Source organism: Gymnoscopelus microlampas (assembly GCF_963454915.1).
Source record: "Gymnoscopelus microlampas genome assembly, chromosome: 11".
Taxonomy (NCBI): Eukaryota; Metazoa; Chordata; class Actinopteri; order Myctophiformes; family Myctophidae; genus Gymnoscopelus; species Gymnoscopelus microlampas.
Genome location: NC_139948.1, coordinates 17743503 through 17759229, shown reverse-complemented (window position 1 = coordinate 17759229; position 15727 = coordinate 17743503). Strand labels below are relative to the sequence as shown.

The 15727-nt window shown below is 39.2% G+C and overlaps 1 protein-coding gene across 1 annotated transcript; it reads left to right on the top strand.

Moving 5' to 3' along the window:
• The first annotated feature begins 984 nt into the window (after positions 1 to 984).
• Positions 985 to 15367, top strand: LOC311055232 (caspase-2-like). The gene is made up of 11 exons (XM_084071355.1): positions 985 to 1107; positions 8295 to 8580; positions 9444 to 9500; positions 10671 to 10715; positions 10916 to 11173; positions 11380 to 11414; positions 11619 to 11727; positions 11956 to 11999; positions 12235 to 12340; positions 12571 to 13141; positions 13969 to 15367. Exons 2-11 carry the CDS (start codon positions 8313 to 8315, stop codon positions 14165 to 14167), a joined length of 1692 nt encoding a protein of 563 aa, XP_083927481.1. The 5' UTR covers positions 985 to 1107; positions 8295 to 8312; the 3' UTR covers positions 14168 to 15367.
• Positions 15368 to 15727: the final 360 nt, after the last annotated feature.

Genomic DNA, 15727 nt, shown 5'->3' with positions numbered 1-15727 from the left:
GTAGTTACGCTACGTAACTCAGCTACATGTAGCTTAATGCTCCCCAACACTTCCAAGTGATTGTATGGCCATCAAAATCACTGCAGCCTCTCTGCCTCTGTTTAATTATGTCTCATGTCCAGAACACACCTGTGATATCTTGACAAACCAACTAATATTCACATTCTCAGTTGTCTATTAGGCCTATAAAAGCATCTCCCCTTTTCTTTATCTCTCCAAAAGCTTAGCAAGTGGGCACATCATTATGTTTCACTTATGTGCTCGCTAGTACTGCTGCCCAAAAATATCTGATCTCCAAGCAAAAAGACTGGCTGGCTGGGATGGTGGACGTCCCCAAATATCCGTTCAGCCTTGGCCACGCATCGCCTCTTTTCACCCTATAGCATTTGGTAGAGGGATAATCAATTCATAATTGATACACCAAATTAACATAGACACTTATATTATAAAGAACTTTGAATTATAACAATCACTTGAGAATTGGCCGAGCTATAGCTTCATTAAACTGCCAAACAAATCTTTTTCACTTAAGATGTGATCCTGAGATGTCTTAGCGCTATGCGGTGCATCTTAGTAAGTTAACTTAATTAACATATAAATACTCCCAGGCGCTAAATGCAGGTGAGTCTTCTTAAGTCGTAAGTGTTTGTGTTCAGTCCGGGTGGCAACATAGGGTTTCTGCATAAGATGATGGCGTTATTACTTAATTACAGACTAACACCTGGAAATAAGACGTGCCCTTAGTGCACATTTATTTTTTCTTTCAGAGAAATTCTGACTGTTCGATAGAGAGCAATACGTGTCGTGCATGCACAGTCACACACACACAGACCCGGGGTATAACGCTTACACTTTGACGAAGTGGGGTTGTTTGATGAACATTGAACATTTTGTCATAGTAAGGCAGACAACAGAATGCTTTCAGTTTCAGGTGTGTCAGTTGTTGTGTGTGTGTGTGCGTGTGTGTGTGTTTCCTGTATAGGAAATGGGGTGTAGCCTAGTTGGAAATCAAATATGAAACGCACATTTAAGATTGCTTCAGAAGGCTTGGTCAAGAGCACACACAAGGAAGAATTATTTTATCTTCAGTAACTGGCAAAAGACAACGTAAGTATTTTTTACTTTGATGGATTAATTTATAAGCTCAATACTGTTTAGTCTCTTCACATTATCATTGTAATGGTTCAAATGGTTGCTCAGAGAATATGCTCCCATGCATTATGTTATGTTATTTGCCCTGTCATGTATTGTTCTTAGTGAAGGCATTGGATGACTAGGTTCTCTATGATTTATGAGCTGGCTCTGATCCTTATTAGTTATGTAGATCACTTATCTCATCCAGTAAAGCTTTTATAAGTTCCATACAAACTAATACAGTAGCACCCCAATTTCATTATAGAGAGGGACAGTAAGAAAGCTGAGAAAGAGACAGTGTAGGAAAGACAATGGGAAAGCTGAGAGAGAGACAGTCTGTCTTTTAAATTGGCACCGAAATTAACAGCGAAAGTCAAAGCTCCAGCTGAAAAATCAACCCACCTCAAACTTTAACCTGCAGAAACCTTGTATCTCCATATTTTCTATTTTGCAAATTAATGCCCTACTTCATCATACAATAATGTCGCACAAAAGTAGTGAAAATAGAGCACAATTTTGATGATGCATTGTGTCTTCATAATTCGGTAATGAGCCAAACTGCAAGGGCAACGAAAGAATGGCTCGTAACTCAGTCTTGATGCTAGACGCAACTCCCCATATAGGCGCCCATTTCCGCCTCACAAGATCTTCCGCCATTTCGCGATTTTTACTATTCCTACTGATTTTGGCCAAAAAAGCCAATCGGTTAGGGTTAGGGTCTGTGAACACAGCATTCGATTGTTGTGAAATTTTGCACGCCCACTCCACCTCAAATATTTCGGTGGTGCTATAACCGCCTTCATGTTTTGGCCTATAACTCTTGAACAGTTTTTTCCCATGGATTTCCATTTTCCATTGGATCATGACCAAAGCTCACACAAATTGTTACACATCACCTCTGGAGTTATGTGATGAGGATGTATAAGTCAGATTTTTCAGATTCCATTCCAATTGGCTATGACTGCCTTCCAAAGTTTGCGGGCCTTGGGTAGGTAACCGTGCTTGACACTAACAGAGACCTGCACTCAGAGGAGCCCACTTTTCTAGTTGTATTGTGAAACGTTGTTGTGAAAATCCTGTCCGTCCGTCTGTCTGTCCGTCCGCATCACCGGAATGTTTAGAGATTTGAATATTTGTGTGTTGTAGGATGATGCTTTGAGATTTAAAGAGGGAAAGTCAGAGTATAATGCAGATAAGGCAGTGTGAAGTAGTGCCAAATTGGGTCGAGCGATTAGTACATGAAGTGAAGGGCGTGCAAAATGTGCCGAATTTTCACTTTTTTTGTGTTAACAATTGTGAAAAACTGTAATGGAAAGAAGCCCTGAGGGCTTATCTGGGTCATCCTTTTAGCATTCTTTTGTATAAATCTGTGCCATTGTGTCTTGTTTAAAATGGATGTCTCACTTTAAAACACTTCTTGGGTCATTCTGTCTACTCTGCCTGTTGTGTGCACCTCAGGCAGCTTTTAAGTAGTTTGATTCAATATTTAGATGTTTGATATTACAGTTTTTCACAATTGTTAACACACAAAAAGCGAAAATTCAGCACAATTTTCACAACCTTAACTTCATGTACTAATCGCTCCACCCAATTTGGCACTACTTCACACTCCCTTATCTGCATTAGACTCTGACTTTCCTTCTTTACACTCTGATTGTTGTCCAAACACTACACGTTGTTGCACACACTTCTCACGTAAAATCTCAAAGCATCAACCTACAACACACAAATAGTCAAATCTCTAATCCGATTTTTTCAAAACAAACGATTCTCGATTAGTAAAATATATTTTTTTCCAATTCAAAATCGAAAAATGTCATTATACAAAAATCGTGATAATCGATTGCAGCCCTAGTCACTGTTGAGGTCTGTCAGGGCTTCATGCGCCACTCGAGGCGTTTCTTCCAACGCTGCTTGGACAGGGAGAACATTGCCAATGATGTGGATGGCCCTCTGGCCAGACATGAACCGGAGGCATGATGCCTAAATCATGTAGAGAAATAAAACTCTTTTGGCTGCATATTTGTGTTTTGTTTTATGTTTGACTATGAAAAAAGTAGGCCTACACTGAGTCATTTTACAAAAGGAGAAATGGCTCATTCTCCAGAGTCATTGTCATTCATATGGTGTGTTCCATTTATATGATTGTGTTTTCAATTTTGCCCTGCAGTGTGCTGTAAATGTTTGGTAGTGTGCAGCACATGCTTAATTGTGTGTACTCAATGAATGGTATGTGTGTGTCATTTGAAAATATGGCTGTGTGTACCAAATGAAAACACGAGTTCCATTTTGTGAACAGTTAAAAAATGTGATGGCAAAGAGTCATCTTGCAAAGGGAGAGTAGGGTTTAGCATTTTGTGTGTGAGGTTTGCAGTTTTGTGTGTGCAATTTTGACATTAACTGCGTTGGACTCATTGAAAACACAGCCTGCTCTGTGTGTGTGTGTGTGTGTGTGTGTGTGTGTGTGTGTGTGTGTGTGTGTGTGTGTGTGTGTGTGTGTGTGTGTGTGTGTGTGACCAGCACCTGCAACGGATTACAATCAAATTAATATCAAATATCTAAATATTGTATCCACAAGCACACAAAAGTAGAAGAGTAAAAATTACCCCAGAAGTGTTTTAAAGTGAAACACCTCTTTAAGTCTATGGAGCACCATATTTCGGGGGGACTTCCGTCCTATAACTCGGCCCTGGAACCACTCACCATCTTGGTTCTCAAATCCCAGAGTTCAAGAGAACCAGACCTGTGTGTCAGTACCAGTTCTGTGGCTTTAACTCATTCTGGGGGTGAGTTATACAAGGCAGAAATCCCCATGATAGTCTATTTATGGAATTACTCTATTGACTTCAATATATTTTTGTTCATCAGGGACCAAATGTATACTTTTCCCAGGATTTTTACATTGGATCATCTAAATCTGTATTTTAAATGTCCTAAGGATGCCAAAAATACAGATAAGTAGAAAATAAGGGGGATGCATATTGACCCGTTTGAGTACTATACCGTTTTCTGTAATGGTGGCCTCTAATTTGCATATTTAGGAGTAAGCTTACCACTAATTACATTAAGAAATATACAAAATACCTTACACACATTGTCTGACGCTCAGAACATAGATATAGACACTTTATTTGTCAGTTTTGCTTTCTTTTATAGAGTTATTGAAGAAATAGTAAAACATTGGCAGCAAATTAGAAGGTTAATGTAACAGAGAGAGGTCCTCTGTTACGTGTTTTTGATATAACCCTTATTTATTGAATGATGTTTGCACGGCACATTGTCACTTTTTGTATTTTGCACAGTCCACCTTAGTGCAATATGGAGAGTGCAATGTGTGTAGTGAGGTTTTATTGTTGAGGTTGATTGAATGCTCAACAGTACCTGGTGTGTTTCCAGCATGATTGGGCTGGACCATGTCAGGATAGCAGAGGGGGGTTATGTTATGATGTGATGTGTGTTTGCAATTGCTCATATTTATGTTGTAGTAAAGTGTGAAGGATCCTTGTTTGTAGGTCATAGAGTTGTAATATATTATGTGGGTTAAATGTGTATGGTATTAATGTAGCCCTATGTATGTTTTATATGTATAATACACCCCTTGGATTGGAGCAGTACAGGCTCATTGGCTGCAGCTGGTATAAAAACTGCCAGTTGTCAGAGAGAGGAGAAGGGTGGAAAGCTAGACACCACCATGTCAATGTGGTAACAAAGGTTGAATGTCATCTGTATTGGTTTGGCGAATAAATACACTTGTCTGGTTGAACTCCATTCCATGCCTCTGTACTAATTCCAACCGCAAAGTCAGGCATCCAAACAAAAAAATGTGCCTAAGTAACATGTTTTTCAGATTCAGCACCCTTGAATTATGTAAAAAAGTGTGTGTGTGTGTGTGTGTGTGTGTGTGTGTGTGTGTGTGTGTGTGTGTGTGTGTGTGTGTGTGTGTGTGTGTGTGTCTCTCATAGAGTTCTGTCTGTGTCTGTCTCTCGCTCTCTCTCTGGTGGTTGATATCTGCCATCTAGTGGACATTTATGGAACACCCTCAACATTTTCTGTATAGAAAATCATATGATCACATGATCAAACTAGACTATAGTTCTATATTCCCATAATAAACATTGCTATAGTGTTTGTTCAGGGGTCTCCCCATCTCTCCAGACTCCTGCTCTGTAGTAAACAACAGAAAATATTGTCAGGTAATAATTTCATCCAATCAGGAGAGAGAACTCATACTGGATACAGAATGAATAAGTGAAATTGGAAGTGATGAAACAAAAACATAAAGAGTAATTGAAGTTGAAAATTACTGGATGAATGGTGACCCACCTGAAAACGAACAAACACTATAGAAAGGATTACTGTCAGAATATATAGCTTTAACTTTTTAACAAACGTAATACAGGTTTTATCCAAAAACTATCAGTGCTTCTCAAACTGCGGGTCGGGACTCCCAGGGGGTCCCCAAATGATATTTGGGAGGTCCCCAGATGATTTGCTTAAAGGTGTAGTGAAATGAAAAATATGTTTTTCACACTTTTAGAGCATATCCGTGGTCATCATATGGGCATACCTAACAATAGATGCCAAAAAAAATGAAAAAAAAAGATTTTTGTGATTTTTTACATCTAAAGTCCCTAAAAAGCCAATCTTAATTACTTCCTGTAAACGAAAACGTGCTGCGTGATGACATAATACAGCCTTCACGAATATAAATGAATCTTGATTACATGCACCTGTTTGATTCCCATAGCTGCACGTTCTTCAAACACAGCTGATTTTAATTACAGAGATACTCCGTTTTGAATCTCATTGAAGATGAGTGTATTACTCATTTTAAACTTCATCTGCACACTAAAATATGTATCTGAAAACATTATAGGTTCGAAATAAGCCAGGTAGTAGCAAACGTGCTTCACTGGCCGTCTCTCTCTCACTTGTAAACAAACACTAGCCGTGTGCCAGCACGGCTGAAGTGATTGAGATCCAACGTCCCATAGCCTGAAGGGATGGGACCTTCTGATTGGTTTTAGAGTCGTTGAGCCAACGTTTCGGGCTGAACCTTCAAAATAAAATGACCGAAAATGTCACTTCAGTGCGTCTTTAATGAGCTACATTGTTTTCTCCCTCAACAGTAAACAAACCAACATACAGTATAAGTGTATACAGGGTATTTGCACATTTCTAAAGTAACAATTGAGGGCCTTTGTAGCCCTTTCATACAATAGTGACCTTTGTAACACCTCTTAAATTTACAAATAAAATAAAAACTAAGACCAACGTCAAAGGTAATCAACAAACTATACTATAAAAATTGTCAAACATTGGCCAAATTGTCAAATATTACCAAGAAAGAGGCAAAAAAAGGGAAAATAGACGATCTACAAGGCGTTGTGTATTTTCACAATATTTATCCGTTGAACCGAGTCAAACTAAATTGAATGCCTCAACTCCTACAATTCCAGTCAGGGTGGGGGTCTCCTGCTAAAATATGATTATTTTGGGGGGTCTGGCCTGAAAAGTTTGAGTTATGAATTATTGTATGTAGGCCTACTGTCCTATAATGTAGCTTTATAGAGTTAACAATGTCTAAATGATGGCTTTCGTTTAACTAAATTAAATTAATCCAAATAGTTTTTAGTACAATGTGTAGCGGTTTACTCTTTAAATTCACATTTGCTTGGGGTGCCAGCCGGCTTTTCAACCGACAAATTGTTTAGAGTGAATACCTTACAGCGAACCAACCACAATGATACATATTATATCAGTCAGGCAACCTGCATTGTACAACATGAACCCTTACATTACACACCACAACGTCACAAAGAGGAAAAGACCCAATTCAACACTCAATTTCAATACCATTCACATTAAAGAAAATAACACGCAGTGCAGTCCTTGTTTAAACTCAAAAAGTACCTTGTAGGATTTTATTCAACTCAGTTCAGTTCAGTTCCACTTCCACGCACAAAAATACCCACAGTTAAAGGACGACTTCACCACTTTTCAACCTATCTTCATGTAATAGGTCCTCACTAATGCTCATGATAAAATGATACAATTTTTTTCTACTTGGTCTCTGTCTCATAGGAGGGCTGTGGACAGTCCAGAAACCCGTCTACCAGTGACATCATCGTTAGGCAGGATTTTTTCCCCCCAAAAGATTACAATTTTTTAATTCAGATTTTTATTAAGGCGAGAACAATGGGATCTATTATTGCATTGCAACTTTCCAGGAATACAAAGCCTGCAGTTTCTATTGGCTTGGATTCCCCATCGATGATGTCACTGGTAGACGGGTTTCTGAACTGTCTACAGCCCTCTTCTGAGACGCAAACTGATTAGGAAAAAAATGTACCATTTTATCATGAGCATTAGTGTGGACCTATTATATGAAGATATGTTGAAAAGTGGTGAAGTCGTCCTTTAATAGCTCAGTTAATCCAAAAAAATCCAAAAATAAATGATGCTTAGAAAACAGTTTCACGCCCAAAATAAACAAAAATAACCCCCTTCCAAACTCCTCCCGACCTCCGCGCTCCGCCTGTTAATAGGCTCCAAAGAACACTTTAGCTCCAGCAACCAGGCTCCCCTTTACCTTTGGTACCGTGGCGTGGAATCCCGGATTAATGGCCGGTCCTGATCCGCCGTTGTTGTCGCCTCGCCGACGTCCACTTTGTTTGTTTGTCTCGTTTGTTGTTGGTTTCGTTTTCGCGGATCCAACGAAGGTCCTCCCGACGCGGACTGTACTCGCGACGCACGGACGCTAAAAAACACTTTAGCATAGGCCAACACAAAGCCGAATGGACACAGCCTCTTAAATTGTGAGACACAGACGCTACACAAACAAACACAGACAGTGACGGAGCCAGCGAGGTGAGTTCCTGGTTTGCGCTTCAAAGGGAGCGGGGTGGAGAGCGTGCGGAGACAGAAGGGAGGTGATAGGCTGACCAGTTTTGCGAATGGGGAGTGGAACTAGTGAATGAACGTGACGTGAAAATAAAATCAGGGGGCGGACCGCCACAAATGGAATATGGAAATGTAGATTGTTGTGTATTCCCTGATGTGCATAATAACTTCAACTAAAGCTTGTTTTCAGTCTCTTCACACCCAAAGCAGTATAATAGAATGAAGCTGATTGACATGTTCACATCCTCTGTTTGTAGGCCTACCAGGAATAAACCATGGAAATGCAGAAACTGTTGGCAACTCTGCAGGAGCTGAGAAGTACAGAGTTAGATTCGTTCAAGTGGTATCTGCAAATGGCTGACAGCTTTGTAGGCGACTTGATTCCAGTAACAGCTGCCGCCTTGGAGGATGCTACTACTAGGGAGAAAATTGTCACTCTGATTATGGCCGAATACCCGAATGATGCTCAGGAGATTGTGATGAATGTTTTGAGGAAGATCAAGAGGAATGATCTAGTGAAGAAGTTTGCAATTACACCCAAAGGTAGATGAAGAGAGGATATATGTTTACAGGTTATCAGGGCCGGACTGGTACAATACAATTCAGAACCACACCCACCCAGACCACCCAAACTACCCACACATTGCATGCATGCATGCACACACACACACACACACACACACGCACACACGCACACACGCACACACACACACACACACACACACACACACACACACACACACACACACACACACACACACACACACACACACACACACACACACACACACATGCACTCACACACGTGCACTCACACACGCACGCACATCTGCATGCATGCATGTGCCTGCATGCAATGGTCCAATTTGGCTGAATTGCTTAATTTCCTGTAAAAAAAAAAGTATAAATCACACATACTGTAGGCCTAATAGTAAGTAAGTCAATTGTATTCATAGAGCACCTTTCACCTTTCACAGACAGTAATATACATACATTACTGTTAAATAACATAACAGTAATTTAAATAAAACACAAAAGCTTATCTATAATTAAAAGACAAATGAATAAAACAATCATCATTAAATCAACCGACCAATATGAGACAAAGCAAATCACAAAAGACAGAACACAACGCAAAGAGCTGCAATCACAAAATAACTACCTGTATGTAAAAAGCCTGACTAAACAGGTGAGTCTTTACCAGTCAACAGTCAACAGATGAATGGATGAATGAAGTTGAACATTTAAACATTTAAATCAGATTGTCTGATTCTTCAATGATATTATCTTTTCATCAGTAATCTATTGTTTGACAAAGCTTTTGTCTTTTAATGGTGCTTGTCTTCTTCATGAAACATGAAACATACTGTTACCATATCAAGTGATTATTGTTTTTCTCTCAAAAGCCCCAGGTCAAAAGCCTCAGCCTCAGGTGGAAAGACCTCAGAGTACCCAGGCAACAGGTAATTAACTTTATGTATTATACTTAACTTCACATGTATACTTGACCCTGAAATCAAACCAAGAACTACAGAATAATGCAAATTCATGTTTGATGTTCTTATTTTTCTCAGTCAACAGTGCCATTAAACTTTAACAAGTGTAGTGCACCTTTACCTTAAGATTATCAGACTTTCAGATTCTTCCCTGATACAATTTTCTGAAGCAGTATTGTGTCTACTGTTGTCATTCGAGGCTGCTTGCCTTCTTCACATCATGAACATGACATTAATTTCCGTAACAGCTATCAAGTCACTTCATTGCCCCTTCTTGTTGAAGATAATATAAGTATGTTTACTTACCATACTGGATGAAAAGAGTTTAAATTGAATGAAATTCAAAAGGAGCTCATATCTTGATTTGATTGGCTCAGCAGCAGATTTGAACTGGAAACATATAAGAAGGTCTTGCCAAGCCAATCAAACATGAGAAACTAACACGGAACAAGAAACTGTATGCCACCTTCCGGAAAAGGGAACTACATTTATGCACACCAATATGAATAATGATGAATAGCTGCAAGTTTAAAATAACGTCCCAATAATGTATATAAACTATTGACATGGTCTTAACAAATGTATTTACTAATCTTCAAATCATGTTATTCACTTCTTAAGGGCTCTTGTATTTCCTTTTTCTAGTACGGATGTTAGAAAAGTAGATTGAGTTTGCAGCATGGCTTTGGCTTGTACTGAAAATTGTTAATCACCTGTTTGTGAGCACTCTATTAGCCATGTATAAGGCATAGTTAAATCCTTTAGCAGCTATTAACGAACATTTAACAAGACATTCATAACTCATTAACTTTGAGTTTGTGACAGATAGCAGATAGTTATTCTGAAGTGTTAACATGTAATAAGCGGTACACTGAATACAACAGATTATTGAAATGTCCAGAAAGCAAATTAATGGTTAATGTCCTTTTTTACTTTCTCAGTCATCTGCGCCATTAAATGTTAGCAAGTGCAGTGCACCTCTACTTTACATGAAGAAGACAAATAAACTGAAATGGGCGGATTTTCAGATTCTTCCCTGAGATGATCTAATTTACTGAAACAGTACTACAGCAGTCTGCTTGCCTTCTTCATGAACATGAAACTAAGTCCTGCTTTGTGATGATCATTTTCTTTCAGATGCCTCAGGTGTGCAAAAACCTCTGATTTACCAGGCAACAGCAGGTAATAACTTTACCTATCTCTGACCTGAGTTGACCCTGAAATCAAACCAAGAACAGAATAATGAAATGGACAAGGAGAAAGTCAAAGTCAATAATTTTCTTTCTCAGTAATCGGTGCCATTGAAATTGAACAAGTGCCGTACATCTGTACTATTCTGATAGCAGAAATCAAGTAACATAATAGTCTGACTTATTTTACAGATGAAAAAGCTGAGTTTGTGAAGAAGCACAAGAATGACCTAATTCAGCGTGTTGAACAGGTTCTGCCAATAGCAGGAGATCTTCGTGACAAGAGCATTCTCACATGGCAAAACTATGGCAACCTCAGGAGCGAAAAAAACAGTTATGATCAAATGATAATGCTGTTTGATGACTTTATATTGCGAAAAGGAACAGCCGCAATGTCAGCATTCTATGATGTTCTTCAAACCTATGAACCGTTTCTTGTCAAGGATCTGGGTAAGAGCCAACAACTGCAAAACCTATATATATATATATATATATATATATATATATATATATATATATATATATATATATATATATATATATATATATATATATATATATATATATATATACACACATATCTTTCTTTTATAAAAATGCCATGAAGACATTTCATCTTTTGGAAAGTAATTTTGTTTATCGCCCTGTTCACCCAGGCCCTGTCCAAAGCAACAGACGGGAGGAGGTCAAAGTAAGTAGTGAAACATTCACATAAAAGATTACTATAAAAATGACTATAAAAACTCCCTTTGCAAACAGAGAGTAATTATAACTGGCTATAGTTTCCATTAGTGCTCATAGTAATACATGCACTGTGGTCTGTTTAGTCCTGGAGCAGACATTGTAGTGTACCATTGTGTATTCGTGCCTGAAAATCTGTCTCTGCTGTTTTTAGGATGACCAGTACAAGTTGACCAGCAAAACTACAGGTCTCAGTGCGACCAGGAACAATGAGATCTCTGAGAAACCTGAATATAATCGACCTGGAACGAGCAAGGAAGCTGGTATGAATTTGGTGGTCTAGTATAATAATAACAAATGAGAGAGTACAGGTATTGCTTGTCTGGATGCCATAAAAGCCCAACATCCTTGGAAGATCCATGAAGCACTCTACTCTAGTCCATACCATTCTAGTTTTTAAAACAAAGTTTACATGTAAACCTTTTATAAAAATGAACATCAGACGTTTTATCTTTTGAAATCTAATTTAGTTTATCGCCCTTTTCTCCCAGATGGCCCTGTCCAAAGCAAAAAAACGGTGGAGATAGAAGTAGAAGTAAGTACAAGTAGTGAAACATTCACCTTTTCTTTTGTTGAAACGTACTGTTACGTTTCAACAAAAGAAAAGGTGAATGTTACATAAAAACTCCCCTTGCATACAGAGAGTAGTTAACTTAGTAGTTAACTGCTCATAGTAATACATGCACTGTGGTGTTTAGTCCTGGAGCAGACATTGTATTGTACCATTGTGTATTTGTACAAAACTCAAAATATGTTTCTGCTATTTTTAGGATGACCACTACAAGTTGACCAGCAAACCAGGTCTCTGTGTGATCATAAACAATGAAAACTTTAAGGATCCCAAGGCTAAACGACATGGATCAAAGAAGGATGCTGGTATGATTGTCTGGATACTATGACACTTACCCTCATACTGTTTGCAACGTTGGTTATCTATAACTTGAAGATCACTCTGGCTGCACTTGTTACTCTCAACAAGCGTATCAACTTGACATCTATGTAAAGTTTAAACATGAAAAGTAAACACCATGCTCTAAATGCTGGTGTGTTTTTTTGGTGGTTGAAGCATAACAAAACAAGAGTTTGTTCGTTTTCCTCCCCTGCAGTTAATTTGGCAGAGACATTCAGCTGGCTGGGCTTCAGGGTGTTGATGTGTAAAGACCAAACCATGAGCCAAATGCAGGTGACGCTGGAACACTTCTCTTCTTTGAAAGACCCCACTGAGAAGGACCTCACTGAGCTACAGAAGTCCAAAGTAAAGGAATGGTCGATGGACGAAGGGGAGTTCACCAACCTTACCGTTGAGGATCCTCCACAACACAGAGATGCCTTTGTTTGCTGCATTATGAGTCACGGAGACAAGGGTGCTGTTTTCGGTACTGATGGGAAGCCCCTCCTCATTAATGACATTACTACAACTTTCAATGGAAAGGCCTGCCCTGTCCTTCTGAACAAGCCCAAAGTGTTCTTCATCCAGGCCTGCCAGGGTGAGGGGATTCAGAGTGGGATCGCCGCAGACAGCTCTCCAGAAATTCAGGAAGCCCCAAAGACTCCTGCGGATGCAGATTTCCTAGTCTTCATGGCCACCACGGAAAATAATAAAGCATTCAGATCCCGCATAGATGGGAGCTGGTTCATACAGTCTGTGTGCAAACAGCTAGGAGAAGGCAGTCAAAGGTAACTCAAAATAAGACTTTTAACAATATGAAAAAAGCATTAATATAAGATGATATAATGCTAATGCAAAAATAACTTAATAACAAAAATGAATGCTTGAGAAAAAATTGAATAATAATAAACACGTAAAGGCAAACACTAAGAACCAAAACAACCCAAATGGTTAAGAACTCCAACAGGCTAAACCTTTATCACAAAAGGCCCTGCAGCTCTCCCTCAGGGATGTTGTGTTTCTGCCCAAGTTTAACTGTCAAGTTGTCACTGCAGCCTCCTTTAAATAGGGAGTGGATCCTACCACAGGACACTGAACCAATTAGCAAAAATACTTCCCTAGATTCCCCACTGCATACGAGTAACCTAAACATTACTACATATGTTTTACAATTAAACACGTACAACTTGGGGGAAAACTCAATGACAATTTAAATTCGGTCTAGGCCACACCGACTGAAAAGAAAAGGAAAAAAAACCTGTGGTCCCTACAAGTTGGAATAAAGGATGGATATAGGGCCTAAACTATTTCTACAAGCTAAACTACGCCGTATCAAGGGTTTTAGGCCGCAAAATTAAAATGCCCTTGATCGCGGGGCATTATTTTGGTGTGATGCACAGGGTGTGTGTGTGTGTGTAGGGCATGGGCTGCCCGGTGACAAATACTAAGTCAAACTCGGTCCAAAATATGTTTTAGACCTGACCACCTAACTGCCACCTTTGCTGCATGTAGGCCTACTACAGTGCATTGTTTAATTGACTGCAATTCAATCATGTGACTGGTGTAGTAGCAGTGGTGACTTGTTGGAGTGTTCTGAATGTTGTGTTTGTTACAGGGGCAAAGACCTCTTGGCCATTCTCACTGCTGTCAACAGGGAAATGGCTGACAAGGAGGTATCGTTGGATGAGATCGATGCCAAATCTACATTGGGAAAAGAGTTGGAGAAGGCTGGCCAGAAGGAGATAAAGCAGATGTCTGTGGGTACAAAAAACACCCTGAGGAAATTGTTGGTGTTCTCACCGATTTCCGAATGATTCCACAACACCAGCGGCGCAAATCTGGGTTGAGGCTAGAGGTGGTCGCCCGTGCGCGTGCGCCAAAATCGTGCAGTTTTTTTTTATTTTCATATCTAGCTAATTTGACACTGTGTTATCTTAATTCTTCATTATTAATTACTTGCGATGCATATGTTGGTATATTTAATGTTGGTATGTTGGTATAGTATATTTAATCATTTTAACATAATAACTTCACCGATTTATTTTTATTATATTATTTTTAAATACAGAGCATACTAAAAATGGACATGGGGGGGTCCAGTGCCATCTATTAGAGAGTTACGCCAACTCCGTTCACTTCTTCAGGCCAGGTCTTCTACATACACATACATTGGCGAATAGTTACAAATCCCTAAACCGGAAGTTCATGGAATGCATTGAAGTTGACGGCTCCTTGTCACTATTTCTAGCTACATGAACCACGTGACCGACGCTGTTTCTGACCCCTCATTGGCGCAACTCTCTCTGGGGGGGTCCAATCTGAAGCTAGGGGGAGACACAAATACCCCCCCCCCCCTAATGAATGTCCTAGGTAAAATCTAATTATGCTCTTGACAGGCATTTTTATATCTCAGGCCTAAAAGATAAATTGAATTCAATATCAGTCAATATTATGTACCAATCAAGTAACTGTATAATTAATCTCTTTTAGAGTCTGTCTTATGTAACTATGAGTGGGTACATTTTAACCAGTTGAACCCTAGAGTCCCTATTCTGGGCATAGTCGAACGTTTGGTGAAAATAGCAGATTTACAAGCTTACAACGCGTTGCAATGCAATGCCCTGTGAGCTTGTAGATCGGCTATTTTCAGCTAAGAGATTTGTTGTAGAGGGAAAGAAGGAACATGTAGATCTTACCCAATGGAAATGTACCTAAAAATCAGAGGTTGTTAAACAAGTAATACAATCTATGTCAGGGGGAAATTAATCTTTGGGGAGTGTAATCTGTATGATTTTATTGGTGGAACCAGAGTGTATGAATACATTTGGTCAAACCTAGATTGTTAGGGTGGAGACTGGACAGATAGTATAAAAATAAATAGAGGAATGGGCATTACTGACTGCATGATTAACTGCTCTGGTTTCCACCAAATTTATGTTTATGGTTCACTATTATTGTTTTAATGTTTCTTTTTTTCTTAACTGCTTGCAATAAACTATGAAATTCTAATTATTGACTATTGTCAGAATTTGTCACTATATTCTTTTCATCATGGAGGAAGCAGGGAGAGGTTTCAAATGGGGCTACATTCCTAAAAGCTAACGATGGATCTCCAAGCTCACAATGCATCACAACGTGTGAATTAATGCCCTGATGCTTCATGACACTTATTATATAGGCCTACAATAATAAACAGGACTTTAGATATTACAATAACTTCTGCAGAGTTGGAGTTTGAGTAGAACTGCGGAGCCCTTTTCCATGTGTTATCTGAAAAACAGTCCATGGCTGGTGTGCCTACGATCTTTTGTGATTCTGCGTGCTTTGCTGAAACAGCGTTCATCGTATGTCTTGGATAGAGGGTAGGTTGTTTC

Excerpts from the sequence above, each read along its gene's own strand:
- LOC311055232 (XM_084071355.1), top strand. The coding sequence starts at position 8,313 with ATGGAAATGCAGAAACTGTTGGCAACTCTGCAGGAGCTGAGAAGTACA. Across the intron at positions 11,174-11,379 it reads GTTTCTTGTCAAGGATCTGG|GCCCTGTCCAAAGCAACAGA; the intron begins GTAAGAGCCAAC and ends CTGTTCACCCAG. Across the intron at positions 12,341-12,570 it reads TGGATCAAAGAAGGATGCTG|TTAATTTGGCAGAGACATTC; the intron begins GTATGATTGTCT and ends CCTCCCCTGCAG.